This window comes from Agelaius tricolor, unplaced genomic scaffold (assembly GCF_023055355.1).
Source record: "Agelaius tricolor isolate 1412-34295 unplaced genomic scaffold, bAgeTri1.0.p SCAF_4, whole genome shotgun sequence".
In the NCBI taxonomy this organism is placed as follows: domain Eukaryota; kingdom Metazoa; phylum Chordata; class Aves; order Passeriformes; family Icteridae; genus Agelaius; species Agelaius tricolor.
In genome coordinates this window covers 11515673-11542080 of record NW_027269264.1, presented here as the reverse complement: position 1 = coordinate 11542080, position 26408 = coordinate 11515673, and the positions used below count along the sequence as shown (strand labels likewise).

At 46.1% G+C, this 26408-nt stretch overlaps 2 protein-coding genes across 4 annotated transcripts; both read right to left on the bottom strand.

The window, feature by feature from the left end:
• Window positions 1-5144: 5144 nt before the first annotated feature.
• On the bottom strand, window positions 5145-16130 carry LOC139588852 (cyclin-dependent kinase 4 inhibitor B-like). 3 transcript variants are annotated; one of them, XM_071424578.1, is made up of 2 exons: window positions 15990-16130; window positions 5145-6580 (listed from the first exon to the last, which is right to left on the bottom strand). In XM_071424578.1, the coding sequence occupies exons 1-2, from the start codon at window positions 16080-16082 to the stop codon at window positions 6284-6286; spliced, it is 390 nt and encodes a 129-aa protein (XP_071280679.1). In that variant the 5' UTR covers window positions 16083-16130; the 3' UTR covers window positions 5145-6283. The 3 variants fall into 3 exon arrangements, with proteins under 3 accessions (XP_071280679.1, XP_071280677.1, XP_071280678.1); XM_071424576.1 differs by lacking the exon at window positions 15990-16130 and adding an exon at window positions 14179-14741; XM_071424577.1 differs by lacking the exon at window positions 15990-16130 and adding an exon at window positions 8845-9090.
• A 2570-nt stretch (window positions 16131-18700) lies between these two features.
• On the bottom strand, window positions 18701-20942 carry LOC139588851 (cyclin-dependent kinase 4 inhibitor B-like). Its single transcript, XM_071424575.1, has 2 exons — window positions 20509-20942; window positions 18701-19025 (listed from the first exon to the last, which is right to left on the bottom strand). The coding sequence occupies exons 1-2, from the start codon at window positions 20734-20736 to the stop codon at window positions 18714-18716; spliced, it is 540 nt and encodes a 179-aa protein (XP_071280676.1). The 5' UTR covers window positions 20737-20942; the 3' UTR covers window positions 18701-18713.
• Window positions 20943-26408: the final 5466 nt, after the last annotated feature.

Genomic DNA, 26408 nt, shown 5'->3' with positions numbered 1-26408 from the left:
CACAGAATTGTCCTAAACTTACTGATTTGTATGGCCTGAAGGCTGTCTCAGCTTTGAGTTGAAGAGAACACCCCTAGACCTTGCAGGAACTGATGAAGAACAGATCAGTCTCACATGCTTCTCTGCAGGATATGCTTTGGGGGAATAGAGAAATGCAGCTGGGAAGCAGTGGGTATGTTAGAAATAAATGCTCAAAGCCTAATTTTCTTTCCCACATACATAGAGGGGAGACTAAGTGGACCTGAGTGCTTGCAAATAGCACAGATAGACAAAGCAAGAGGCATGCCAATATTAAGCAAGGACCAGGAAACACCATAAATAGCCAACTGATTTCTTACTGGATTTTCAGCTGGCATCCAAAGGCAGAGATTGGAATTTTATTAAGCATCCAGATCTACACAGACCACAGGCAGAAATGTCACAGCAGGGTAAGTTCAACACACAAATGACATGCAAGAGAAGACATACACCCACTCACAGGAGCTTTGGTCCAACTGTCTTTTCAGTGATGTTCTTTGGGAGTTCTGCTTCATCTTGGCACAGGTGTCCCAGGCAACAGAGCTCCTTCTGCTTTGAGTGAAGATACTTCTCTATTTGGACTCAGTAGGATTCAGCTCCCTATCTATATTCCAAGCCCACACTTACTTGTATCATGAGCACTTCCTCTCTGAGTGTGGACTTGCTCTTAAATCCTACCCCATTCTTCACTGATTGTTTGGATGTTGTATTTTGCTTAGCAAAGCTATCCATGGCTTTTGAAGTCCTTTTACCTTGGATAAGATCTCCCTTTATTTTGCTCAGAGCATCCTCCAGTGTGCATATTAGCAGTATGATGTACTGATGGCAATCCAATACTGTGGATTCAAATATGGCACAAACTAGACCAGGAGGCAGGCCATTAGATTTATTCATTTTCTCATTTTTTGTTTTCTCTAAAGCATTCTTTGTGCCCTAACACTGATCTATCTTGCTAACATGAGATTGCCCACTCATATCTCATTTTCACTTATCTAAGACTTAAAACTCTTTCATGCTAATATCCAAAGCATTTGGAGAATTTGCATTTGGAGGTGGCATATGACATCAGAATTGAGTTTTTGTATTAGTATTCAAAACAGATCTGAGAGCAGTTGGTGTTCCCAGAATGAACCAGCAAGAGAGTATTTTGTCTATTGAAAGCAACTGAGTATCAGTAAGAGAAGAAATTAATTCAAGAGGTGCTCAGTACTGGGCGGGATCAGCCTTCTAAGACGGAAATTCTGGCTTAACTGTTTTAACGACAGCTTCTTCTCCCCACTGTCATTGCAGTGTTGGCTGAAGCAGGACAGTGCAAAAGGATTGAAATTAACACTTGATCGCACTTTTGCAGAAGTTTGCCATTGTTTACTTAGATGATTGTCAATTTCTCCACCACCTTTGCTTTGACTTGGCTCAGGCAATTTGTGGTGCTAAGGCCTGTGTTTAAGCATACTTGAAAGTATGTTTTCAATCTGAACATCGGGATGTCATAGATTAGACCCTGCTGGAACTAAGAATAGTGCTTCTTGTAAGTGAAACATATTCTAGAGGACACATGCTGTCCTGTTGTTTGGTTTCCTACAATGTGATTCCTCCAGCACAAGAAGGAAGACATTTAATCTGAAATCTTTTAATTTGACCTTACAATCTTAATAGTTAGTGCTTTATAGGAAGTAACTTTTGTATGGGCTTTTATCAAATGTATAAGAAAGTTCTGAAATACATTTTTTGTGTTTTCATAACATAGTCGAACATTAAAATCATTCTTCTGCATCTGCCTCTAGGGTAAACCAGCAAGATAAGCTAGTAGGAGAATGGTGGTGGTAGGAGTTTCTTTCTCCTTAATTGCATGTGAGGACAGTGAAATAACCTCTGTCCTTGGATCAGTTTAGAACAAGTTCTCCACTCCACATTGTTACTGGTACCTTGGGTTCACTCTCATTTTCTTCTTTGGCCCTTAGGCTGCTCCCCATCTAAAGAGAAAACAGATGTAAAAAAAACAAAACCAAAAAAAAACCAAAAGAAAACAAACAAACAAACAAAAATCACAAACAAAACAACAACAACAACAAAACAAAAACAGACAAAAAAACACCAAAAAAAACCAAAAACCCCCATAAAGCCAGCAGTGTTCAAGTGCTTGTTCTGTATAGGCAAGGAATGCCCTCTCACCCATGCCACAAAGCAGGGTCTGCTGTCTGATTTTAAGTGCCACTGCTCATCAGCCACATGCACTGGATTTCTGCAAGGATGACTGTTAAGAGGCCAGTCAAAACCATTGCCTAGGCTGATATGGAGTGGGATAGGGATATATGTCCCTGGTGCATCCTTTCAGGCACAGGCAGCCATGTTTTGCCTCTGCTTTCCCCAGGCACCTCTTTCTTGAGCTGGACCTGTGTCTCCTCTCCCCTGTTCTGGATACCCTTCTCCCAGGTCACAGCATGTCTGTTTTCTTACCTGTCAACAACCAGCACCATGGAGAGAAAAAGTTGCTGATGCTGGCACTTTCCCCACCTGGGAGGTCAAACTCATATTCTAGATTGCCACGCAACTCCTCAAGTAAGAATGTTTCTGTTTAGAAATCGTGAGGGAGGTTGCTTCCTGAAAGGAGTGGCGGGTTGTTGTTGGCCACCCAGGCTCAGGGCGGTTTTTTTTTTCCTCCGGCGAGCGGCGGGGTGATTAAAGGAGGGCAGCAGGGAAGCGGCGACCCGCAGCGGGCAAACGGGCATGGCACGGTATTTGGTACGGCAGTTCGCGCAGGCAGGGTAAGCAGGCAAGGTTGCAGGTTTCTTCCTGCTGGAGAGGTTTTTCGTTTGTTGTTTGTGGTGATTGGTTGGTTTGGTTTTGCTCTTTTTGTTGTTGTTCTGGGGTTTTTGTTTGGTTGGTTGGTTGGTTTGGTTTTTTTGTTACATCAATGGCAGCAAAAGCTACCTAGTTCAGTCGTAGGAAGGAGGGTATATCTAATATCATGACCTCTGCTGATGGTCTAGCTAAACCCTAGGTGTTTTGTCCCTTTGGTCCTTATTTCCCTGAAGCTGTAGATGTAAACAGGGCTTCTCAGAGCCCACTCTCAATCCTGAACTAACACTCAATAACAAGAGTAATGCCAGATCCAGTGGCAGTCATCTGTGTACCTTTCTGGGAGGCAGCCTGACACCTTTAGTTACAAGATTCTTAGTTTTCAACTCCTAAGGACTGCCTCTCCTTTCACTACACCTTCTTGGACTTTTTCCAGAAAGTCCAGTTTCACATTTTGTTTGCAAGTGGTTTTGGTTTTCTACCAAAAGCATAAAAATGCTTACAAATACCTAGTAAGAGACAGGAATGTGGAGATATTGGTCCTCTGGGGACATTTCCACAAAGAAAAAGACTTTTTTGTCTTCTTTTTTTTTAAACTTTTAAACTACTTCTGCCTCTTTTTCCTGTGAGTTTGAGAAAACAAAAACAGAAACAAAACCAAACAAACAAAAAAAAAAAAAAGCCACGAAGAAATGTTTAATTACTTCAGTGAGTGTTGGTTAAGGATTGGTTGAAATCTGATTTAAAAATGATAAAAACAGAACAACTAGGTGTATCATCTCTTCCCTGGGAGTGATTGCCCCATCAGACACAAATGTCTTTAGAGGTTCCCCCTCCTGCACTTGGTACTTTTGCTTGTCTTTTCCATCTTCAAATCCTCACTTTCTTCTGTGAGGGCTCTGAGCATTTCTATTTTCTTCCTGAGATTTAAAGTACATGAGGCTTATTTTCTGTGTAAGTAGGCAATGAAGTTAATGTTATTTCCACACCTTTGTTCCAAGCTAGGTGGGATGATGACTTCCTTTTCTAAAACAGTTTTTATTTTTCCTGTTTTCCCTGAAGCTTTCAAGACTTTGAACATGGGATTTAAAGCCTGTGAACTCTTAGACACAAAAACCTGGGTGAATTTGGGGGGGATGTTTCCTGCTTTAAAGCTTGGGAGTCATGTTCTAAAAGAGTAATTTTTTGTAGTGTGTAATAGTAAACTCTGTATTTCTAAGTGCCATTACACCTGAAGGTATTTTATTAAGGTTTCACAGACGACAGTACAATTTAAAAATATCTTGTCAAATTATTCAGATGCTGGCATTTGCATGCAATTGAGGCATATTTTTTTGTAGCCCGCAGCAGTGCTGGCTCCTTGTCCAAAGAATGAACCACATTTTCACCACTTCTGAAATCGCCATACATAACTCCATGCCTTGAACTTTCCATCTTCTTCAGGAAGTTTTGAGCTTTTTTTCCCGAGTGGGGAGAGGCTGGCGAAAACCCCGTGGGCATCCCGGTGTGAATGCCACTCCCCCTGCCATGTTTCGGAGGGGACTTCCCGGAGCTCTGGCCCTCCTTCCCACGGGATGGGCAGCCTGCAGGCGGGAGGGCCGGCGGCAGGGAGCGGGACAGCGAGCCCATCGGCCGGGATGGATGATGTGTGAATGGATGCGCTGCCGCCGCGGCAGCCGAGCTCTGCCAAACACTATCCTCAGGCTCCAGCTCGAGAGGCTGAACTGGACTCCCGCCCGCCTGGAGGGTCGGGAGAGAAAACGAAAAGCTCCTTCTCAGAATTACAGGCTATTCTGAGTTGGAAAGAGAGGCACCAGCACCATTGGGTCCGACTTGTCCCACCCGCCCTGCCTCAGAAGAGTTTGTTCCCAGACGCCAAACATGTTCTGTGATGGGGCTCGCTCTCCATTTTCCATTTGTCCCCCAAAGGGCTAAGAACCACTTTTTTTTTTTTTTTTTTCCTCGAGGAAAATGATTCCCCATTCCTGCTACGCTCCCACTTCTAAAAATAGATCATAAATTATGCAAAGAAGGTACAAACTACAGATGAGCTTGCTTTTTTTTTTTTTTTGTACTTTAAGTGTTGTTATCAAGAATGAAATAAACGATTTGGCAATTTTTGACTCTGTGTGTATGTGCTTAAATAATGCGTATCTACAAAAAGTCCTGGTATCTGACCTGCGTGATTGTGTTGTGTACATCTATATTTATTCATGCAGACCCACACACAAAAATTGAAAGCAACGAACAAAGCTGAAATAAATAGCACCACTCAACTAAGTAGTGCTGCATGCAGAGCCATTAAATACTCGAACACGAGAAGTGAATTATTTTTAAGCCAATCTTTTTCATGTTTTATTACTGAATAATAGCAGGTATTTAATCACACATAAGTGGTATGAACATCGGGTAGATGATAGAAATTGCACAGGAAAAACAGAAAACAGAAACCAAAAGGAGTGCAAAAATCCAGATTTATAACCCAAATCGGTCATTTTTTGTTATTTCCTAATATCTGGTTTAGAGAGCCAGAAAGCTGTCTTAAAAATAAGAAGCTCATTGTCTATATCTTCTGAGCAAATGGGATCTCCAAATGCAAAAAGCTACACAGTAACTGATTGCCATTTGTTTTCTCACACGATTTTCCATAAATACAGCTACACAAAATGTTTGTAGTTCCCAAACTGTAATGCTCATCAGCGTTAAAAATTTTACCATTCAATTACTGTTACGCCTTGGTGTCAAAACTATGTGTTGAGTGGGTTGGTGAGGGGAGAAGCTCTGGGGATTAATTAAATTTATAAATTATATGGTTAAAGTGTTCCGTCTTTTCAAGTGCAACAACATAAAAGGATCTCAAGGAATAACTAAAATACAAAGATTTGCAGGGCAGTGAGCAAGCCAGTAAGGGAAACATAGCCTTCACTATTTTGGAGTGCATAGGATACTCCAACATAAAAGGATCTCAAGGAATGACTAAAATACAAAGATTTGCAGGGCAGTGAGCAAGCCAGTAAGGGAAATATAGCGTTCTCACTTCTCTAAGCAGCTTTATTGTAAAAAAAAGAAAAAAAAAAAAAAAAAGAGGAAAAGGTGAACATTTACTTTTTTTCCCTCCCCACTAGAGCACAAAAGGACCGTCTGGTGCTTGTGCTCTGACTGCCGAAGAGTATGAGAGGGAGAAGCAGGAGCGCTAGTCTTGATTGTGTCTGGATCTTTTTCCTCTTTTTCTCAGGAAATAGAGAAAATCTCGGCGCGTGTCTTCTCGCAGAAGCGGGAGCCGGAAGGGCACGGGAGGAGCCCTGGAGGTAACGGGACAAAGGAGCACTCTTGCCAGCAGCAGACGGATATCGGGAGCGCCGCCATCCGCGATGGCTCGCTGATGACCGGCGGCGGGGATGCTTGCGGGGGAGGTGGGCTGCAGGGGGCGAGGGGACAAGGACCCGGCGGGACGGCCGGGGACGGGTCAGCGCGCAGCCTTCTCGGCGGCCCCCTCGGCTCCCGGCAGGGGCAGAGGGTCGCGCAGGTACCGCCCCACCGCTCCGTGCGGGCCCCCCGCTGCCACGTCGAGGGGCAGGCGGCCGCGGCCGTCGGGGATGTCGAGGCGCGCCCCGGCCCGGTGCAGCGCCGCCAGCGTCTCCAGAAAGCCGGCGCGGGCCGCATCGTGCACCGGGAGGCAGCCGGTGCGCGGGTCGGGGCGGTTGGGGTCGGCTCCGTGCCGCAGCAGCAGCTCGGCCACCCGCGGGCTGCCCAGCATCATCACCTGCGGGGAGAGACAGCGTCAGCGCCCGCCACAGAGCCCCGAGCACCGACGGGCGCCGCCTCCGCCGAGAGCCCGGGGGGCAGCCGGGGCTGGCGGCGGCCGGACCGGCTTCTCTTTTGGGAAGTAATTCTGCTGTGTCGGCTCCTTGTATTCGCATACATTGTGACAGCCGTTTGCGACTATCAGTGCGGATCCCTTCCAACTCGAGATAGTCTATGATTAGATGATAAATTAAAAATATTAGCTAGTGGTTTCCAGACTAGGTATAACACATGTGTGTGTTCTGCTTCACATTTATATAATTTATATAATTTATATACATCATGGTATAAATGGTACTTGTGGTGTGTGTATAAGCACATATATGTACACACACGTTTATACACAGATACAGACCAGCTCTGTGTGTGTATAGATATATGCACACAATACAGACACCGTTTATGTAATTATATAATAAATAGTGCATGTACCTATATTATAAATATATTTAGACATACACATATATAAAAATATATTAAATATATTTATACACATGAAGTGTTTGTAAATATTTGTATGCTATTATACACAGCATGTATTTTGTGGCAGTAAAGGACCTGAGGGATCTTGCATTAAGGCGGTCGTCACTTAGAATGCATTATCGATTAATCAACGGTCAGCACAGCAATGGGAAAATGCAGCTGGCTGTGGCTCCTTTCGGCATTCGGTGTGGATATTTAAAATTTTCCCTTCCTGAGTTTCGGACGAAGATGTTTTTTCTTTCTTTTTTTTTCTCTCTCATCTCTGTCTTCTTCTCAGAGGTGTGAGAGCAACTGCTGAGCACTCACAAGCAATGCACAAAAGTTAACTGATGGAAAATTCCTAATGATAATGTCTAAATGGCAAATTCCTAATGACAGTCTGCTTTTCTGCCAGTAGCAGAAAAAAAACTTCTGGCAATATTTGACCATACGCAACTGAACAAAACCCACAAAAAAAACCCAATCAACCAAAAACCAAAATAAATTTGTACATGGGGTTTTACTTCCCTTACTGTCCTGGTGATTTTCAGTGGAATTTTAACCACCATAAATTGTGACTTAATACTATGAAAAATATCTTAAGACAATAGGGTTTTCTATCAATTGCTATCTCTGGACTTTGGTTTGTCCACTTCAAATAATTTGGTTTATTTATAGTACAAGTGTGAAATACTTTTGAATGTCACAATATCTAAATTCCCGATATTAATCTTTTCCAGAAAGAAAAAGAGGGTCCACACAGTCGAGTGTCAGCCATTTTGCAAGTTCCTGACAAGAGAAAGAGAACTTAGTCTGAAATGGGGAAAGGAAAGAGATAATTCATAAGAGTTTGGAGATTCTTTTCATCTGCAATTTGAACGTAAAATGGAAGTAGCATGAATAACTTTCTGAGAGCTTTTCTCGGTAATACACTTCAGAAAAATATTTCTGAATATTTAATTAATGTAAAGTGCAAGGACCAAAATAGCTGTTCAGCTTAGCTGAACATTAGATTAATCATCAAATATATCTCTTTAAATAATAACTCGAAAAATCTTCCTGAGATACACAACTCTAATTTAAATCACAGAATATTAATCGTTCAATGAACATTTTAAAAGTATCTACTTAAGTATGTCGATAAATGTAACACATTTTTAACTCTCAAACTGCCTGGAAAGCAACTCTACATGCTGGTACTTCTAACATCTATCAATAAATACTGCCAGTATTGATTGATAGCGAATGTTAAAATTGCTACTACTAAAAGAAAAAAATGAGGTGACTACTAATATATACCTAGTTTCAAGTAACAATTTTTATCAGCACAGTTTCTAGGTTCTTTGCTCATGAATGTACTAGAAAGGGACCCCACTTCGATTTCCTTGGGGAAAAAAAGACCTGTTCGGGCTATATTTAAAAAATCAAGAAATTTGCTCGAGGTGCAGATCATTCCCCAAACCTATCTGGATAGGTTATCTCGAAGCGGATTTTGCAGTCCAACTTCTCCTTTAGACTATCTCCTAGAAAAATTCGTTTGCTGCCAGCGGTTCCCCACTAGTCTCCATCTTGTGCTTATAGGGCGGCTGGATTTAGTAAAAAATAAAGGTCACGTTTGAATTCAGACAGCTGCGGCTGGAGTAAGGTTCCGATCATAGCGATAAAAAATCATTCTAAACACGAAATGCCCACCCTTTCCCGCCAACGTGGCAAAGCACAGCTTCCCCCCTGCCCCCACTCCCCACCCAGCGTACGCCGTACCTGGAGCGGGGTTCTCCCAAAGCGGTTGGTCCCGTTGGGATCCACGCCTACTTGCAGCAGCCTCCTCACCTCTTCGTGGTCCCCGCGGGCGGCGGCGCTGCACAGGCGGTCGCCGTCGCTCCGGGGGGACCCCTCCATCGCCCCCCGCCGACCTGAGCCGCACGGCCGCCGCTGGCTTTCCCTCTCCCCTGGCTGCGATCTCTCCCGTCGCTGCGACCCAGCTCGTCACTGTCACCCAGCTCCTCCTTTCCCGGGGGCAGCACCCCCCGCCTCGCACCCGCTCCCCCTCCCGCCCCGCCCGTCCCCTCCCCGCTCCGGGCACTCCTCCAGCGGAGCGGCGCTGCGGTGTCCGCGCTCTCTCTGCCCCGGCTTCCAGCGGCTGAGGGAAATGCGCGCACCCGCCCGGGGCGAGGGGCACCGGCAGGGCGGCCAAGGACCGCGGGGTGGCGGCAGCCTGGTCCCCAAGCACGGCACCTCGGAGGGCAGCCTGTTCTCATCCCCGCCTCAACCACGGGCGGTTCTCGCGGGGCTTTTCTCCCACCGGGAGAGGGGGTGGGGGCGGCGGCCTTGCGCCCCCAACCCCTCCCCACATCGGGCCGGGCTACGAAGGCGGGGGCGCGGGGCGCAGACCCACGGGCAAACAGCTTCTACGGCAGCTGCCTCGGGCGGGGCAGGTGGGTCGGCGACATGACCAGGGGACGGACGACCTGAACTTTCCCGGAACAGAGAGGGACTCTCTGTGCGAGTGATGGCTCTAGTTTCTGTCTCTGAAAGGGGTCCTGCCCTGCCCGAGCCCATCCGAGCGGTGGGTCGGGGGTCCATCCCTCCGTCCTGTGCCTGCCGAGAGCTGGCAGACCGGGTGAGGAAGGGAGCCGTGCCCGCAGCGCGTCTGCGCCCAACCTAATGGCAGCGCATAGAAGAAGAGGATCGCTTCTGCCGGGCCCTGCCAGAGCCTCCTGGGAATAGGAAAACCGCGGCGAGAGCCCAGCAGGATAAGGTGCAACTCCAGCCGCGCAGCCAGAGGCTAGGCAGAAGAATCTCGCCTTGCAGCTATGAAAGATCCTCAAAATCCAAGCATCTGCTCCTCCCCTTGGCTTTCCGCCAGGCGACTCCCGCTGCAGGCCCAGACGCACGCCTGCACACACCCCCCCGCCTGCACAGACCCCCCCGGGCCGCCGAGTGGGAGCGGGTGGTCGGCACCCACGACCTGCGCCGTGAAGTTCTTACTCTGCTACCTCGAAGTTCCTGCCTCTTACAAAGGAGGCAGGGGGAATAAGGGTGTTTTTCAGGGTTTTGTTTTCCCTTTTTTTTTTGTTTGTCCTTTCCTTTTTTTCCCTTCACCCCCTCCACCCCCCGCCCCCCGCCCAATGTCAGTTCCCTAATCTCCTTTTTTTTTTTATTTGCGGCCGGTGCCACGCCGTAGAAGTATCCGCTGTGCAGATACAACCCCCGAAGAGCTCTGCATCGCTAAAAGAGAAACGGTGATTATGTCTACATTTACTATTAGCCAAAAGCAGAGACATCCTCGGATGAGGAGAAATAAACACAGATTTATCCCTGAGTAGACAAGTCAGAGGTTCACTAAAATGTCTTAGTTTAGTGGCTCTTGGAGCCTCCCTTGTGAAGTTTCTGGGGCAAGTGGCATTGCAGGATCAGGGTCCAAAATCTGAGGCGACATCCTCGCTTGCCGGGGACCGGTGGTGAACTCCCACCACATCGTGTTTTTTCTACAATGCATGGTGCAAAGCAGCCCTCGGGACAGATAGGCAGTTTAAAACAAACAAACAAATAAATAAATTTTAAAAAATTAAAAAATAATAAATAGTGTTTAAAGAGTGGATTTTTAGAAGTCTGTAAAGTCTAAGAAAGTAAGATGATCTCCCACCCAAAAGGCAAAGTATCTTCCAGTTCTTCTTGTGCGCTCTGACATTAATGATAGCCACACAGAGATAAATCCAAGGAGAAAACCTCATTGGTTATGTCTGTCAGGTGTCTTAAAATTTCAAATCGGTAGTGATGCACGGCAAGGTTGCAGGTATCACTGCCTAGCCTTGTTTTCTGTGAAATAGTATTGATCATGGATTTTATGCATCTGTATGTATAAGTACGGGAATACATATCTTTTTCTGAGTATATAAGCATAAAAATATGTGGGAGTCAATGACCTTAATTAAAGGTCTTTTCCAACCCAGTTAATTCTGTGAAGAAAAAAAAATGCACACTGACATGTCAATGTGTTTGCAAATAAAGATGTCACTTCAAGTCAGAGGGCCTGTCTGTATGTCCATCTCCATCTCCACTATATTATGTTAAAAGCTAATAGTGTAAAACAACAAATACTGTCCCATTAGTATGGCCCAACATTATCGACCCCCCAAATCACTTATCAAACTACTAGAACGTTTTTAACTCACAATATTTCAAATTACATGATTGAAATAATGGGATTTCTTCCCCCTCTAAAAGGAAATCTTATATTATACAATTCTAGTACCAACAAAAGACCTCAAATTAATCAAAACATAACAATACAGAGTCATATCTGAAGTTAGGGTAATAATAATACAGCCTATGCTACTGTGTTTTGAGAAAGAACCTTGTATTGCACTTGTATCTCGGGGGGAGGGAAGAGAATCCACCTTTTCCCCCCAGCAAACCTTACTGCAAAGATATTTTCATTAAAAATATCTTTTTTGCAGTATAAAAGTAAAAAAAAAAAAAAAAAAGAGAATCATGTTAAGAATAAAAAACCAAAGATTTAAGAGAAGGAGTAAAAAAAAGAAAACGAATCATGTTAAGCAATGTCCCTATCCTACATTTCTGCTCTTATTTAATTTTAGAATTATTATTGAACCATACAGATTTTTGACACTGAAAAGAGATCCATTTTAATACTACAGTGCAGCAATCCTGCAAATTGTTCTGAGATGTTTTGATAAGAGCATAAAGGACGGAAGAGGTAACTTTCAGTTAAAAAAGCAGCCATCTTATGCCCCATTTAAGGCTTAGCAAGTATTACACTTTCAATAACCACAACAACTAAAAATGGAAATATTTACCTTTTATCTAACAAGTATTTGGATAATAGGTTCAGGGGTTAAATAAATACTATAAAGAGACAAATTATAAAGAACATAATATTGGGATTTCCTAGCTTGTAAACAGGTAAAAAGCACACAAGAGAAGAAGGGGTAGGAGGTGCAATGGAGAGGTTGCATGGAAGAAACCTGTTTTATATCTAAAGGGAGTGGGGGAAACAGTTCTGAGTAGTTCCGAGTTACACAAAAAATGAAGCAATACCTGTTTACAGAAATTATTTAACATTATCATTCTTTTCTTCAGTTTAAAATGTCAGATATTTATAAAGATATTTATTCTGATTACACATATTGGTTAAAACCAGGAAAATCTATCACCTTAATTTTAGTCGTTCAGAAGTTGTGCCATGGGAGTTTCTATTGAAGTTAAAAATGATTGAAAAATTATCCTGAACAAACAAAGCCAAAAGCAAACCGCACACAAAAGCTCAAACATATCTCAGAGAAACAGTGGTAATAATGAATAAAAACTTCACAGAATATATCTTACAATCAAAGATTATTTAGGGTTGGAAAGGACTTCAGAGATAATACTTCCAATCCCGCCCCCCCCCCCCCCCCCCCCCGCCTCATCCAGCCTCGTCTCAGACACTTCTAGAGATGGGGCAGCCGCAACTCCATTATGTGTTACCCTTATAGTTACAAAACTATCCCTAGATACTCCATCTTCCGTAGAGTTTTTTGGTTTCGTTTTGTGGTTTTATTTTTTTAAATTAAATTTAACACACACATGTGTCTCACTCCACCCCAAGACCTTTAAAATGCGATTTGCAGTCTAGAGCTAACTGGCATTTTATAAAAGCTTATTCTGCCTGATTAAAAGCTCAGGGGAAGGGAATTTAAAAAAAAGAATTTATGGCAAGTGTGGAAATAGAGTGAGAAAATAATAGCCATACTTTTGGATCCATGAGGGCTTTTTTCCTTGCTACAGAGAGTTGGTGATTAGCACCCTCATACTTCACCTTCGTGGTGATTAGCACCCTCATACTTATGTTTGCATTTGAGATTAATGTTTTTCAGGTCAGACAGAGCTTATAGTTTCTTTTTCCCCCATTTAGTATAGAATGAAGAAATGAGGCCTACTAAAAATGCAAAAAATGAGGCAATTTGAAGGCAACAAGGAAAACTGTCTATATTTTCTGATTTATATATATAATATTATATATATATATATATATACGCATAAGTCATGTGCGTGTATCTGTGTGTATGCCCCACACTTTTTATTAAAATAGCCCTGGAAGCAATCTAAAGAGAGAGTGTAGCTAGAAAACTCTGAATTTCTTTATCTCCACACCCTGAGTCTTAGAGCTTGAAAGGTTAAAAATTTAATACATCTATTTATACGTGTATAAAATAAATGGTGTCTATTTTTGAAGTAATTTTGAGGCAAATATTTCTACTTCTCTTCCACCTCTGTTCTTTCCAGGCTGCGCTGTGTATTAAAGGAGGTTGTGGAATGCTCTAATAACTTTCTATGAGGATTTTGCAGAACAATCCTCACATTCTCAGCAAAATTAATATTCACTTTAGCTTCAGTGCATGTCTAATTATTATTGTTGTTTTTTATGTGTGATAATCAATGCCACAACAATCTGATTGTGCACTCTGCAATAAGGAAAATGTCTAAAACTGCCCGAGCCTCGGATGTCTTTCAAGGTCCTTCATACGAGTGTATTTTAATTACTCCTTCTGACACTGCTCGGCTGCTCTGACCCTTATTTCTCATATTTTTGTAACAGCAAGGGAGGGAAAAGTAGGCCACTGTATTTCACTGTCGTTTTCAAGAGTGGAAATAATACACGGTCGGAAAACAGTGGCCATTTTCTCTCTTCAGAGCAATAGCTATGTTCCTTGTTTGCAAGAAACTGTCTGAAAAGGATGGGAAGGGGTGGTGGATTTATATTTTCCCAATAAACTATACAGAAAACGCCTCAAAAAGTGGGAGGCAAGGCAGAAATAAGTTACAGTAACTTTTCAAGAACTGGACATTTTCTACGGCGTAAAAAAAACCAAACCAAACCAAAACAAAAAAACAAACAAAAAAACCCACCAGCACGGAGACACCCTGCCTGTAGAAACCTAACGTGTTTCCCGGTGCCATCTGAGCATGTGGCGCGGAGGGGTCAGGAGTCCCCGCGGCGCTGCCACGGGCGCTGGGCCGCCGCCTCCCGCTCCCGCTGCCCCGTCGGGCCGCCCGCGCCGCCCCCGAGCGGCCCCGCTCCCGCTGTCCTACCTGGGCCGGGGGCTCCCGCGGCGCCTCCGCCGCAGGACCAGCTGCAGGGCAAGGCGCCGCGGCCAGCGCCGCCCCAGAGCCCCGAGAAGGCGGCGGAGGATGCGCCAGCCCAGCGCCCGGGCCCGGGGTCGGCTGCGGGCGCGCCGAAAGTGGATGGTGCACCTTATCCGCCGCGGGGACATGGGTGCGGGGAAGCCGCGGGCGCGTCACGCTACAAATACCTCCCCAGCGGGGCCCCACCGGTGAATCGGCCCTCTCAGCCTCCATTCATTGGAGAAGATTTTATTTATCTCTTTTTTATTCGTTCATTTTTTTTTTCTTTTCCGTTCAACTAATTTCGACTCCCCATTTCGCTTCACACCCCCTCCGCTCTCCCCCCTCCCCTACACCCCGCTCTAAACTCCTCCCACGATGATGGCTCCCGCCTCGAAAAGCGGGCAAAGGAAGATTGGGGGGGGAGGGGGGGGGGGAGGGAGAAGATCGCCGGGGAAGAGCACCGCCACCAGACGGGCGTGGGGACCGGCCAATCGCAGGGCGCTCCGAGGCTTTCAAATAAAGCCTTGACGACATCTCCTTGCCCTCCCCCCGCTCTGTCCCTCCAAACACACCGCCTCCCGCTCCGTTTGGGTATTTTTCTTGCTGTTCAGTTGCTCCCGGACCGCGCTGCCCCCGGGAAAACCCCGACGAGAAAGCGGGCCTGCGGCGGCTCGGCGCGCCGCGCTGGCACTCGTGAGAGCCGGCTAGCGGATCGCTGCCGCTTGGAAAGCGCGGGCCACTGTTGGCCCGGGCGAGCAGCTATTTCCTTGTCACATGGCCATTTGAACGCGACGCGGGAGCGTTGCGTAGCGAGGCGGGGGAGGGGGGGCGCCGGGAGGGGGGAGAGGAAAGAAAAGAGGATCTCTATTTCCCCGCGCCGGACACCGAAACGTGTAATGAACGGTTCCCGCCCAGCCCCGGGCCTTCTCCGCGACCGTGCTCCGCGGTGTCGGACCTCTTCGCTTTCCTTTTGAAGGGTGAGGTTTTGGAGAGGGGTGGGGGGAGCAGCGGAGGGTCGCTGAGAAGCCCCAGTCCACCTGCTGGCGCTCCCCTGCCCACCCGGCTCCAGGAAGCACCGGTGAGCTGCCGAGACCCGCGACAGAGGGTGCTGAGCCGGCTCTGCCGCCCTGGGCGGTGGAGGGCTTACTGCTACCTCCCCGTCCCACTCCCCATCCCAAGAATCCTTCTGCCTGCGCTGCCCCCCTCCCGGGTGCGGGGTACCTCCGTGCGAGGAGTGAGAAGAGCGATGGGCAGGGAGAGCGTCATTTCTGCTGGCGCATCTTCCCCCTCCCCGGGCACGGCGGTGCCCGGCTCGGATGGTCACGGCTGGAGGCGGCGGGGAGAGGGATCGGGGCAGCTCCGGGACTGGGGGGAGCCGCGGGAAAGGCGCCAGGTGGGGACGCAGAGTGGCAGCGCCTGGGAGGGGAGGGATGGTGAACATAAGCGTGTGCAACACCCTCTCACAACAAACGCCTCCTTCTCTCGGGTGGGCAAAAAGTCGAAATGTCAACAGAAGGTTTCTCCTGCCTCGGTTCGGAGTAACCCTAACAACAATGCTGATAAGGAAACGCCTGTAATCGTTTCTTTTCAAGTGCGATTTCAAGCCTGGGAAACTGGATGAGCAAAATCGGAATCGGCCATTTCGAAATGAAAGCACCTTTCTAGAGAAGCTTTTTTTTTTTCCCCTCCCCCAGTTATTTTTTCCTCCCCTTCTCCCGTGCGATGACTTCTGCTTCCTGACCGACAAGGCAAAATTCAGAGAAATGAATGCCTACCTGGCTGTGGGATGCAGGTGTCGGAGCAGTGGTGAGAGGACGGACCGACAGCTTTGGCAATAGAAACCGAATACCCACCAACGCTGAATGCATGGCCGATCCGGGGCTCGTCGTGCACAGGGTGCAAACCCTGCTGCAGAAGGGTGTGGGTGTGCTCACACATGTACTCGGTTACAGCGACAATATTAAAAATAAAAATTGCCAGTACTCTGTCATCTTAAAAATAATGCTTTTAGAGCTTTCTTGATAAAGTGTACTGCTGCTGCTGTTTGTTGCTAATTGTTACTATTCTTCTTTTCAGGGAGGACTGCAAGCCCTGGAGCCGCTGCTGCTGCCAGAAAAAAAGGTGTCCGTGGAAGCTCCTGTAGCCAAATGGGACCTCGCCGGTGATCCCCATCCTTCCATGGAGTGAGTATTCCCCACCATGCGTTTGTCTTGGGAAGGGGCTCCGGACCTACTCTGTGAGGCAGATTTATAACAATTAAGTATTTAACCTTGCTGAGTTTTGAGGGCATACTCTGCTTATTTGGTGCGGTCAGCCTAGCAAATTTTGCTTTTTCCCTGCCAACTTTGCAGACAGTAACAGTAGTTATATAATATTACTATTTTAGTCGTTGTAGTTTCATAAGCCTTAATGGAAATGCTAAAAAATTGAAATAAAATCTGGTTCTTGGAGAAAATGACGATTTAAAACAGATATACAGGTCCAATTGAAGACGGAAGTACAGTTTAACAGAACCTTACTGTTCTGTAAGGAATGTGGTCAGGCTCTAGCTTTCCCCCATCTCCACATCTGGTCGCAGCTCCATTCTGGTTCCCACAGGCATGGGATGCAGGCACATAACTGCTACATCCCCAGTGTTGTCCTTGGTTCAGCTATGCCATGATCTAGGGCAGAGTGCAGCGCAAATTAATAAGGTGTTATAATAACATATTATATGTTGTTATTATAAGGTTACATGTTTTTTATTTATAGATATTTATAAAATATATGTTTTAGGCATTCTAATAATGAAAAAGTGTGAATATAGACTAAAGGTAACATAAATGTTTCGTACATGTTTTATATATGTAAAATTTTGTTATAATTAAACCAAGAAGCCTAATTAAACAACTAAGCATATTACATATAAAAATAATCAATAATCAAATATATATATATATAATCATAACGTTTTATATATGTGTGTTCTATATGTGTATCATGTATATTTCATTTGGATATTACATAGATGCATTATATATATACGTGAATGACATAACTAAATATTTTATAGCATGACAACAGATACGAAGTAATTATAAAGCAAGCATTGTATGAAATTACATTATAATAAACAACATGTTACAAAAAAGGTATATACATTATTTTTCATGTTTCTATATGAGATGCCTAGGGGTTGGATAATCAGTAGGAATGCAAAACCAAGATAAATCTTTTTCACCTTTTCTACAGGTAGCTCTGCAAAGTGCCCAGGATTAGCGTTGGGGTACGACACCTGAACTCTGTCACTGCTTTGCCTGGCTTCTCTTTCTCAGCCCCTAAGGCGGAGGACGTGTGAGCACAGCCCCACTTGTGTTCCATGGAGGGAGGCAGGGTCTATCTCTTGTCTCGCAGCGGCTGGGAGCAGCGTCCCTGCCTCACCGCCCGGCTCGCTGCTGTCTGTGCGCTCCCGCAAGCACACCTCCCTGGGGGCCTGGGGACTCGCTGCCGTGAGATCGGCTCTCCCCACCTCCTCCTTTCACCTCGGCAGAGCCTGGGCTGTCGCCGTATCTTTTTCCTGGGGTGCTCGTATCCAATTCCCCCGCGCCGAAGCAGCCAGTGAAACATGTATCGGCTGTCATAGAAATAACAGATAGCCCCCCTCCTCGTTCCCCTGCCAGCAGCAGAGCTGTTTCAAAGGTTTCCTTGTTTCTTCACCAAATGTGTCAGCTTCGGGCATCTTGGGAAGCACTGGAGTTGAGCTCAGATGTATGATTTTTAATTTTTCGTTTATGGCTGCCTTGGTTTCACAATCACGTGATTTTTTAGAAGCACTATAACTCAGAAGAGGTCACTTGCAAATTGTTAAAACAACGAGGATACTTCAACTGAGGATACATGTCGTATCAGGCTTGCAGAGACACAAATTTCTCTTTATTTTCTCTTTCCAGCTCCTATAGTTGCAGCCTACACAAGGAAAGCTACAAGTACGTGTAAGGAAAGCTGTGAGTACGTGTACAGACATGCACAGCATCCTACGTGCTTTTAATAAGGTATTTACCAAAGCTGCAATCACACCAGGAAGCATTTGCCAGAGAAAAGCAGATTGGCTTCAGCACCCCTTCAGATCGCTTTAACCAAAATCAAACAGGAAGCTGTCAGGTCAGGGAGACCCTGAGACCTCCCCCATCTTCTTCAGATGGAGGGCTAGCAAGTGTGAGCAGGGAGCCACGGGGGAGCAGAAAGTCCAGATGCAGCCCCATCAGAACAGAGGAAAGGTTTATAGTACCGTATCTCTTTGCGGGGATTTTCCTTCATATTTAATATTCAATATCTGCTGTTTAATATTTTCACATTTAGTATTTTCTCACTTCATATTTCATATTTCTCTTCAGTGTTTGGACTCTTGTGTGAAAAAAGGGGACTGGGGACGGCCATAGTATTTCCAGTGCAGGATAATATACAGTCATGAGCAAAGAATATTGCCCTTCGTGCATCCAGCAGGGAAACGCGATCCGGGGTTATTCACAACATCGCATGAGTGCTGTTCCACTTGGTGTCCCCCGAGTTGGGCACGGGCAATAAGTTTGGGGAGGGGATGGCCCTCCCCAAGAGGTTGGGGCACAGGGCGAGGGGTCGCGCAGGTAGCGCCCCACTGCCACGCCGCGGCCGTCGGGGAGGTCGAGGCGCGCCCCGGCCCGGTGCAGCGCCGCCAGCGTCTCCAGAAAGCCGGCGCGGGCCGCGTCGTGCACCGGGAGGCAGCCGGGGCGGTTGGGGTCGGCTCCGTGCCGCAGCAGCAGCTCGGCCACCCGCGGGCTGCCCAGCATCATCACCTGCGGGGAGAGACAGCGTCAGCGCCCGCCATAGAGCTTAGGCTTTCTCGCTCGGCCCGGAAGGAATGGAGATCCACAATGGAAAGGAGAAGAAAATCCGCCGGCGAGGCGTAGAGATCGGCTCTGGACGTGCCACGAACACGCACCCGTCGGGGGAATTGTGCCGCATTGGAAAACTCTCCTTTACCCATGCTAGGGGACAGGAGAGAACATGTGGGGCAGAGAGGTGCGGGACTCCTGTCGGGGTCGGGGCGTGTGGATGCACACTGGGGTTGCTCCGCGACAGAAGCGTCGGTATGCTCGGAGCAGACGAACCGGGGGAAGGGGCTCGCCCTTCTCCCGCAGCGCTCCCAGAGAAACCCAGGTGAAGTCCCGAGTCGCTTTGCACCGGTCCCCGCGGAATCGTGCCAGTGCAGCGGCTCGCGGGGGCCGCCGTCGTTCCGCTGGCATCGTGACACTTCCCTAGAGAGTCCTTGGCAAGGGGAGCGCGTAATGCAGGGAACCCACCGCGTCTTCCCTCACCGTCAGGACGGAATGAACCTTTAGCCTCACCCGCGTGTCCAAGGCAGTACGAACGTGCCCGGCAGCCCTTCCCTAGCGCACCCAGCAGTGCGTTCAGCACAAGGGATAAGTCCCTGACGCGAAGACTGGGGGAAAAAAATTCCCAAAACAAAAAAAGAAAAAGCACTGCAGGACGGCAACAAATACCTGTTTCGAGCGAAATGCTTCACCGACATTTTGAGTCGGAGAGTGTTTTGCAAGCACTGGCAGCAAAACTTAAATATAGCTTCTCAGATAATTCCAGTTTCGTTTTATTTTGAAATTTTAAGAAAAAGCTGTCTAGAACTACCTCGAAAACGAACTCACCCTTTATAAAGGTAACCTCTACTGCACCTCCGGGCGCTACGTAGACCCACACGTTCAGGGGAGTGTAAAATGTGGGCAGACTGAGCCCCACAGGGATTGCTCGTTGTCTACCTGCAGCGTCACCTGGGCAAGCTTATCGCGACCGGGTATTTCTGTTCGTGAGAGCCACCGAATATCTTTTTTTTTTTTTTTTTTTTTTTCACAGGAGAGGAGACAAAACATACAGTCATATAAAGCAGAAGACGAGGTATAACGAAAGAGACATTATTTCTACAAACGTGACTTGTTACATTTTATTGCACGTTTATTGCTTGATAAGCATTAAAGTTCTCGGATTTGAGTCATCCTATCTCAGTTGGTTCAAATAAAGTAAAGGGTTGCTAAGACTAAAACCTCCTTGTTGCGGCCGTCACCGCAAAGAAGACTTTCTCGTTCCCAGAGAGGCGAGAAAAACCCCTGTGCCGCACCACCTCGACATTGGCCGAGCACAGTGACGGGGGGCGGCCGCTTCCGGGGCACCGGAGGGCCCGCTGCTGCCCGGGGCTGCCGCCGCCCCCTCAGGCAGGGCACGGAGGGCCGCTGCCCTCGCCCAGCTGCAAACAGTCCGCCTCCCTACCTGGATGGGGGTCCTGCCGTAGGAGTTGGCGGCGTTGGGGTCGGCCGCTCCGTCCAGCAGCTCCCCGAGGCGCTGCGGGTTCCCGCGGGCGGCGGCGCTGGCCAGCTCATCCGCTGCCGCGCCACGTCCCGGCCCGCCGCGCCCCGCACGGCGCCGCAGCCGCCACTCGGCCGCTCCGCGGTGCCCGGGACTGGCGGCGATCCCATGGGAATCGAGGGCCTTGCCCATGGGAGCGCCCGGCCCCGCCCCTGGCGGCGGTCCCGGTCCGGAGGTTCCCGCGCGGTGCTGTCACCGAGGCCGCCTCCACCTGCCAGGATGCGCGGAGGCTCCCGGCTCCCCTTTTGTTCACCCAGCTGGTGGCACCCGGCCCATCTCGGTGTCTTCGCTGGCCTCTCCCTGACGAGGCGGAGCGACTGCGCAGCTCTTCGGCGACAGAGAGGGCCGGGCTCCCAGGCGGGCCGCGGGACGGGCTCTCTCTCCTCTTTTATGTTCGTCTATTATTTTATTCTCCTGAGGGCAGCAGCGTCTGCACCAGTGCCTGACCGCCACGAGGGAAGCAGGGATAGGGGAAGGGGAGGAGCAAAAGTAGCAAAAAACTTTAACGAGAGCGGGACATAAGGAGAATGGCCCCGGGACCGCGGCCTAATGTCCGCAGGGCCCCGGTCCCCGGCGCTGCCCCCTCGCCCTCTCGGGACACCCATCGGCACCCGAGGCGCAGAAGGCGGAGGTGGCCTCCCCTCCTTCCCTTCCCCTGGGTGAGCTGCGAGCTCCTGTCTCTGCTTTTTTAGTTGGCAGGGACGCTTGGAAAGACAGCGAGTTCAGCGGTGCCCACAGGCTTCACTGAGACACGAATCGCGGCTGCGACGTCTTCACCCTACTGCCTAAACCCCTAACCCCTTTTCTTCTTCTTCTTTTTTTTTTTTTTTTTTTTTTTTTTTTTCCTTAAAGAAGTAAGTTACAAGCCAAACAAAGGCCTCTGGGAGCAAGCACGCTCCGCGCCGCCAGGGCAGGGTTTCAGTGCCCGCCTCCCGGCGGCACGGGCGGGCTGGGGCGGAGCGCTCGGGCGGGGGGTGCCGGCAGCACCAGGGACAGCTCCCGCCGCCGCCGGCCCGCTGCCCACCGCTGCTGCCCTTCCTCGCTCCGCGCCACCCCCGCCTCCGCACCTCCTCTCTGTCCCTAAGAGCGGCCTTTCTAAACGCCCCGCATGTGCGCACGAGTCAAGTGCGATGTCGGGCCGCGTCCGGCATGTTCCTAAAACTGTAGCGGCCTCGTGCCAAATTCTTCTTCATCATTACACTTTGCTCAGAAATGGGGGAAGTTTCACTTGCAATAAAGAGCTTCTTGATATAAATTGTTGCTTCTAAGGTTAAATAACTGAGTATTTAAACATGGTCTGGTGATTTCCTTGTGTTTGAGTTTGGCTTTTTGGTTGGTTGGTTGGTTTGGCTTGGTTTTTTTTTTTTTTTTTTTTGCTCTTTACTAATGGCTTTTCCATTCAAGTACTTGATACCATACAAATGTGAAAATAATGATATTTCAGAACTCCATATTATATAAAAGGAAACAAGTGGAGTAGTTTAATCTATACACCCTAGTATGTAGATCACCGTATGATGGAAACACGCAAGCTGGGAGCAGTGTAGTTAAGCCTTGAAAACACTGTAAGATGATCTTTGCAGCAGCAGCAGTAAAGAGCAATATTATAGAATCAGTTTTACAGAGGTAGTGTATTGATCCTGATTCTCAGCTACAGGACAAACAATAAAGGAAAAGGATTCCTACAAGGCTTTGATGCCAGTGATATATCCATAAGGTAAAAAAATTCGGTTCACGTGTACTGGAATTGTGTGAAAGATTTAGGTGGGGCACTTTATTTTAACAAAGTAAAAGCATGAAAATTATATCTAAAGAAAGATAAGCTTTCTACTTATTTGTTTAACTTGTTTTTCCACTGGTTTGTTTAACTATGTGGTAAATAAGATAACCAAAATATTCCTTTGCACTACTTTCAGAAAAGGGTGGCATTTCCTACCAACCTCATTAGGTAACACTGTCAAATATATATGAATGACAAATTAAGGACTCCTTCATAATTTTTCCTGCAGATCAGAAAAACCCACACTGTGCCATTAGGGAAGATTTCCCTCCAGCAAATCCATAAATGTTCCCTTCTCCCTTTGTAAATTCATAAATATTCATTTTCCTGACCAAGAAAGGAAACCCTGTCCATTAGCAAAAATTTAGCTATTTTAGCTGGAAACTGCTTGCCTTGGAGCTGGAATCTCAGACAGTTTTCCTTTTGTTCTGAATATGCATTTACTGTCTGAAGGACAATTTCACTGTCCAGTTGATGGTAGCTTTAAAGAAGCTGCTACACAGTTGGAAGTGATGTCTTCCTCTTTCAAAGTTAATATTGGAAAGGTAAATTGTACAATCATGACCTCAAAACAATCCTTTAGGGAGGCATCACACCTTTCTGTGCTGTAGGATTATTAGTTATGTATATGGAGAGTGACAAAATGCCAAATAAATACAAATCTCTTGGCAAGTAGAAAGACCTTGCAAGCACTGCAACAATACAATTTCCTACAATCAAAAACAGGAAAGAGACACATTGAGAGATTCAAGAAGATGCTCATTAGTACACATAATGTGTTATGAACTTAGTATTGCTCAAAAATACCAGCCTAATTTTTCCTGCTGAGGAAAAAAAATATTGGCAGTTTGTCCCACATATGTTTTCTTCTAACTGACACCTTTTAAGTAGTTACATTTGGAATAGAAGGCTCTGTTTTTCCCTTAGCTGGGTCTCTTTCTCTGGGAAGTGGGAAAATAGACAACACTAACCTTCCTTTTCTGGATCAAAAGAAATATGCAAATAAGCCAGAACAGAAAAACATCCTGTTTTGCACTTCTTTCAAGTGGAAGCATAAAATCACTAACTCTAATTTAGTTTGTCTCTTTGTTATAGTATTGACAGTATTTTGGAAGTTTATTTTCTCTTTCTTACCCAGTTGTTCTTTATGTTGTTCTATCTTATTTCAAAGGAAGTGGACATCAGCGCTACAAAACACTGCATAGAAAGCCTTTTGGAAATTTTATGGCTATTTGCCCAACTGTATTTGCAATGAGCCCTCTGTGTGCACTATTACTGAAATTGTAAGTTTCACAGATGAAAGTTTTTTTTCAAATTTACCTTGAAGCTTGCTCCCACGTTTGCTTATCATGTTGGATATGTAATTTGCTTTCTTGTGGCTCTTTGATAAAATATTCTCCCAGGATAGCCTAATCAGTGGTAGAAAAAGTAATCTGTTAGAAAACCAACAGCAACAAAACCAATGGCGCCCTCCCACTCCCAAAAAAAGCAAACAGAAAACCCCTAAAAACACCCAACAAAAACATCAACCCAAACAAACAAATGCAGCCAAAAACCCCAACCAAACCAAACCAAACCAAACCAAACCAAACCAAACCAAACCAAACCAAACCAAACCAAACCAAAAACCTGAATCACTTTCTTATGTTGAAGAACTGTAAGCTACCAAAACACCAAAACCAGATTCTATCCAGCTACCTTGTCTGTAAACTATCACTTGCTTTCATTTTATATGCCTTCACATTCAGAGATTCAGCTGGCTGCAGAGAAAGACATGAATGCAGAATCTAGGACATATTATTAAGTTCCCCAAGTCTTGCACACCTCCAGCTTTGCATCCGTGGCAATTACAGCAAAAGTTACTAGAATCTAAGTAATAATTCTCATGTCCCCGTCATTTTAACTGTACAATGCTGAGCAAATCCCTCTGTCTCTTTGGCTCACATATACATGTAAGGATTGTGGTCATAGACCTGAAGGACAGTGGGAGAAAAACTACTGAATTTTATATGTTTTCAATATAAAAAGTAAAACTAAAACTTTCCATACACACTGCCCATGGGCTTTGTGATTCTGCAATTCCAGGGAACAGTCATCCACTGTCTGAAGAAGAGTGTGAGTCAGGCAGTGTGCTGAGGGCTAAGCCAAGCTTCAGGCAGGTATCAGGCAGCTTCCATAATCAACAATTATGTTTCAAAGTTACATAAAATTCACAGTTAGCATGAATTAAGCATTTAATCAGCTCCCCAAGTGTATGTACTGATATAACCATTGTTAAGACTTCTGCCAAAGCTGCAACACACCAATCAGCTTGCATTGGAGAATCAGTCCCATTGCATAAGCTTTTTCCATTTTGATCAAAAGTATGGTGGCCAAAATCAGCAAAAAGCTATTGATTTCTCACTACAGTTGGGCTGCATACAAGCACACTGAGATTCTGTAGATTCAATTTAATCTGGTAGTAAACTATCCTTAATGATTGTTGCATCTTTATTGCTATGTACTTATATCACCACAGGGAACAAAGGAGAAAGATTTCCCAGTTACAGTCAACTTGTATTCAGCTCATGTTGAATTATTCCAAATGGGGCTGGGGGGGTCAGAGGCAGAGCAATTTAGTACATTATTACACTATACAGAAATTTTATTTACCTGAGCCAAGAGACATCAAGGATTACTTACTTTTTTCAATCTTTATCCAGACCATTTGTCAGCTGGTTGCAAAGTGAGCTTTGCTGGCTGAGTGTTTAGTGAATGTTTCTGAAGTTTTTGGCAACTGTGCTTGTTCTACACTTAAGTAAGGAACACAGGGAGAAGATTAGGATATCTTTTAGAAGCTGACCTGCAAAGAATTTGTATTAAATTAGTTTCATCCCACTTTTGTAAAGCCCATGAAGTTTGAAGAAAAAGAGAAGCATTAGGAGTTTTCTTTCCCTCTAGCCCAATTTGCTTTGTAGGTCAGCTAGAACATTAGTTGTTAGGAATACCAAACTTGATCTTGTCAACCTGTTTGGCAGACTACTGAGGAGAGGAGGAGTCTTTGTTCAGTACAGGTATTGAAAACCCAAGGTATGAGTCACTAAATGACATGCTTTAGATAATCACATTTTAACTCCCAGCAATTTTGGTGATCTTTAGCTTTTGTCTTAATTTTATCATCTCCTGTGGTCATGTTTTCAAACCTGTTTCATGAATCTAGGTTCTTTCTCTTACCTAATCACACAGACCTATAAACTGACTATCAAAAAAACAGGAAACAGGATAATGTCACTGCCCAGACTTGTCAGCAACTGAGACATGAACTCAGACTGGCAGGGCATCTGAATCACTCATTGGTAGACAGGACCTGTTTTTATACATTATTTCAAGGCACAGTACTTCCTTACATGGTAATTCTCACTACGTGATCTATCCCATGTTGCCACGTCAGCTTTCTAAATGTCCTTCTATGGGGTGATCATGCCCTCTTCACCCATCTGTCACCTTTGGATAGGCGACTCTCCCATGGGGATCTGCCCAGTGGCACTTCCCCCCAAGGTCAGGTGCAGACAGACCTCTCTGTGCTGCCAGGTGCCTCTCTGTGCCACTGTGTGCTCCTTTGTGCTGCCAGGTGCTTCTGCAGAGGCATCCCACAGCCCACAGCACAGCTCCTATCTCTTCCCACACAGACTGGTCACACCAAAGCATGTAAAAATTCACCAGAATGGTGAAGCATTGGCTTTATTCTAACCATGGCATTCTTTCTTCAGAACATTCATTAAGTGCTGGAAGTAGGTGTTTACTGAAAACTAGAGTATTTTTAAATCCATAAGCAGTTTTATTCCAAATATTGAATTGTCTTACTTCTTGTCATGTCATAATTTCCCCTATTCATCAGGCTTCATACAGTCTTCCAAAATAAAGGAGGTGTTTACTCTGATAAGTCAACTTTATCTCTCAGACATCAAAACCAAGTCTTCCCACTAGCTTGGTCTTTTGTTATTTGCCATTCAAAGCCCTTTTGCAATAGCTAGAAAATGGAAAC

Coding starts and splice junctions, on each gene's coding strand:
- LOC139588851 (XM_071424575.1), bottom strand. CDS start 20,736: ATGGGCAAGGCCCTCGATTCCCATGGGATCGCCGCCAGTCCCGGGCAC. Junction 19,026..20,508: donor ACGGCAGGACCCCCATCCAG/GTAGGGAGGCGG, acceptor CTCTCCCCGCAG/GTGATGATGCTGGGCAGCCC.
- LOC139588852 (XM_071424576.1), bottom strand. CDS start 14,445: ATGGAGGCTGAGAGGGCCGATTCACCGGTGGGGCCCCGCTGGGGAGGT. Junction 6,581..14,178: donor CGCGGGAGCCCCCGGCCCAG/GTAGGACAGCGG, acceptor CTCTCCCCGCAG/GTGATGATGCTGGGCAGCCC.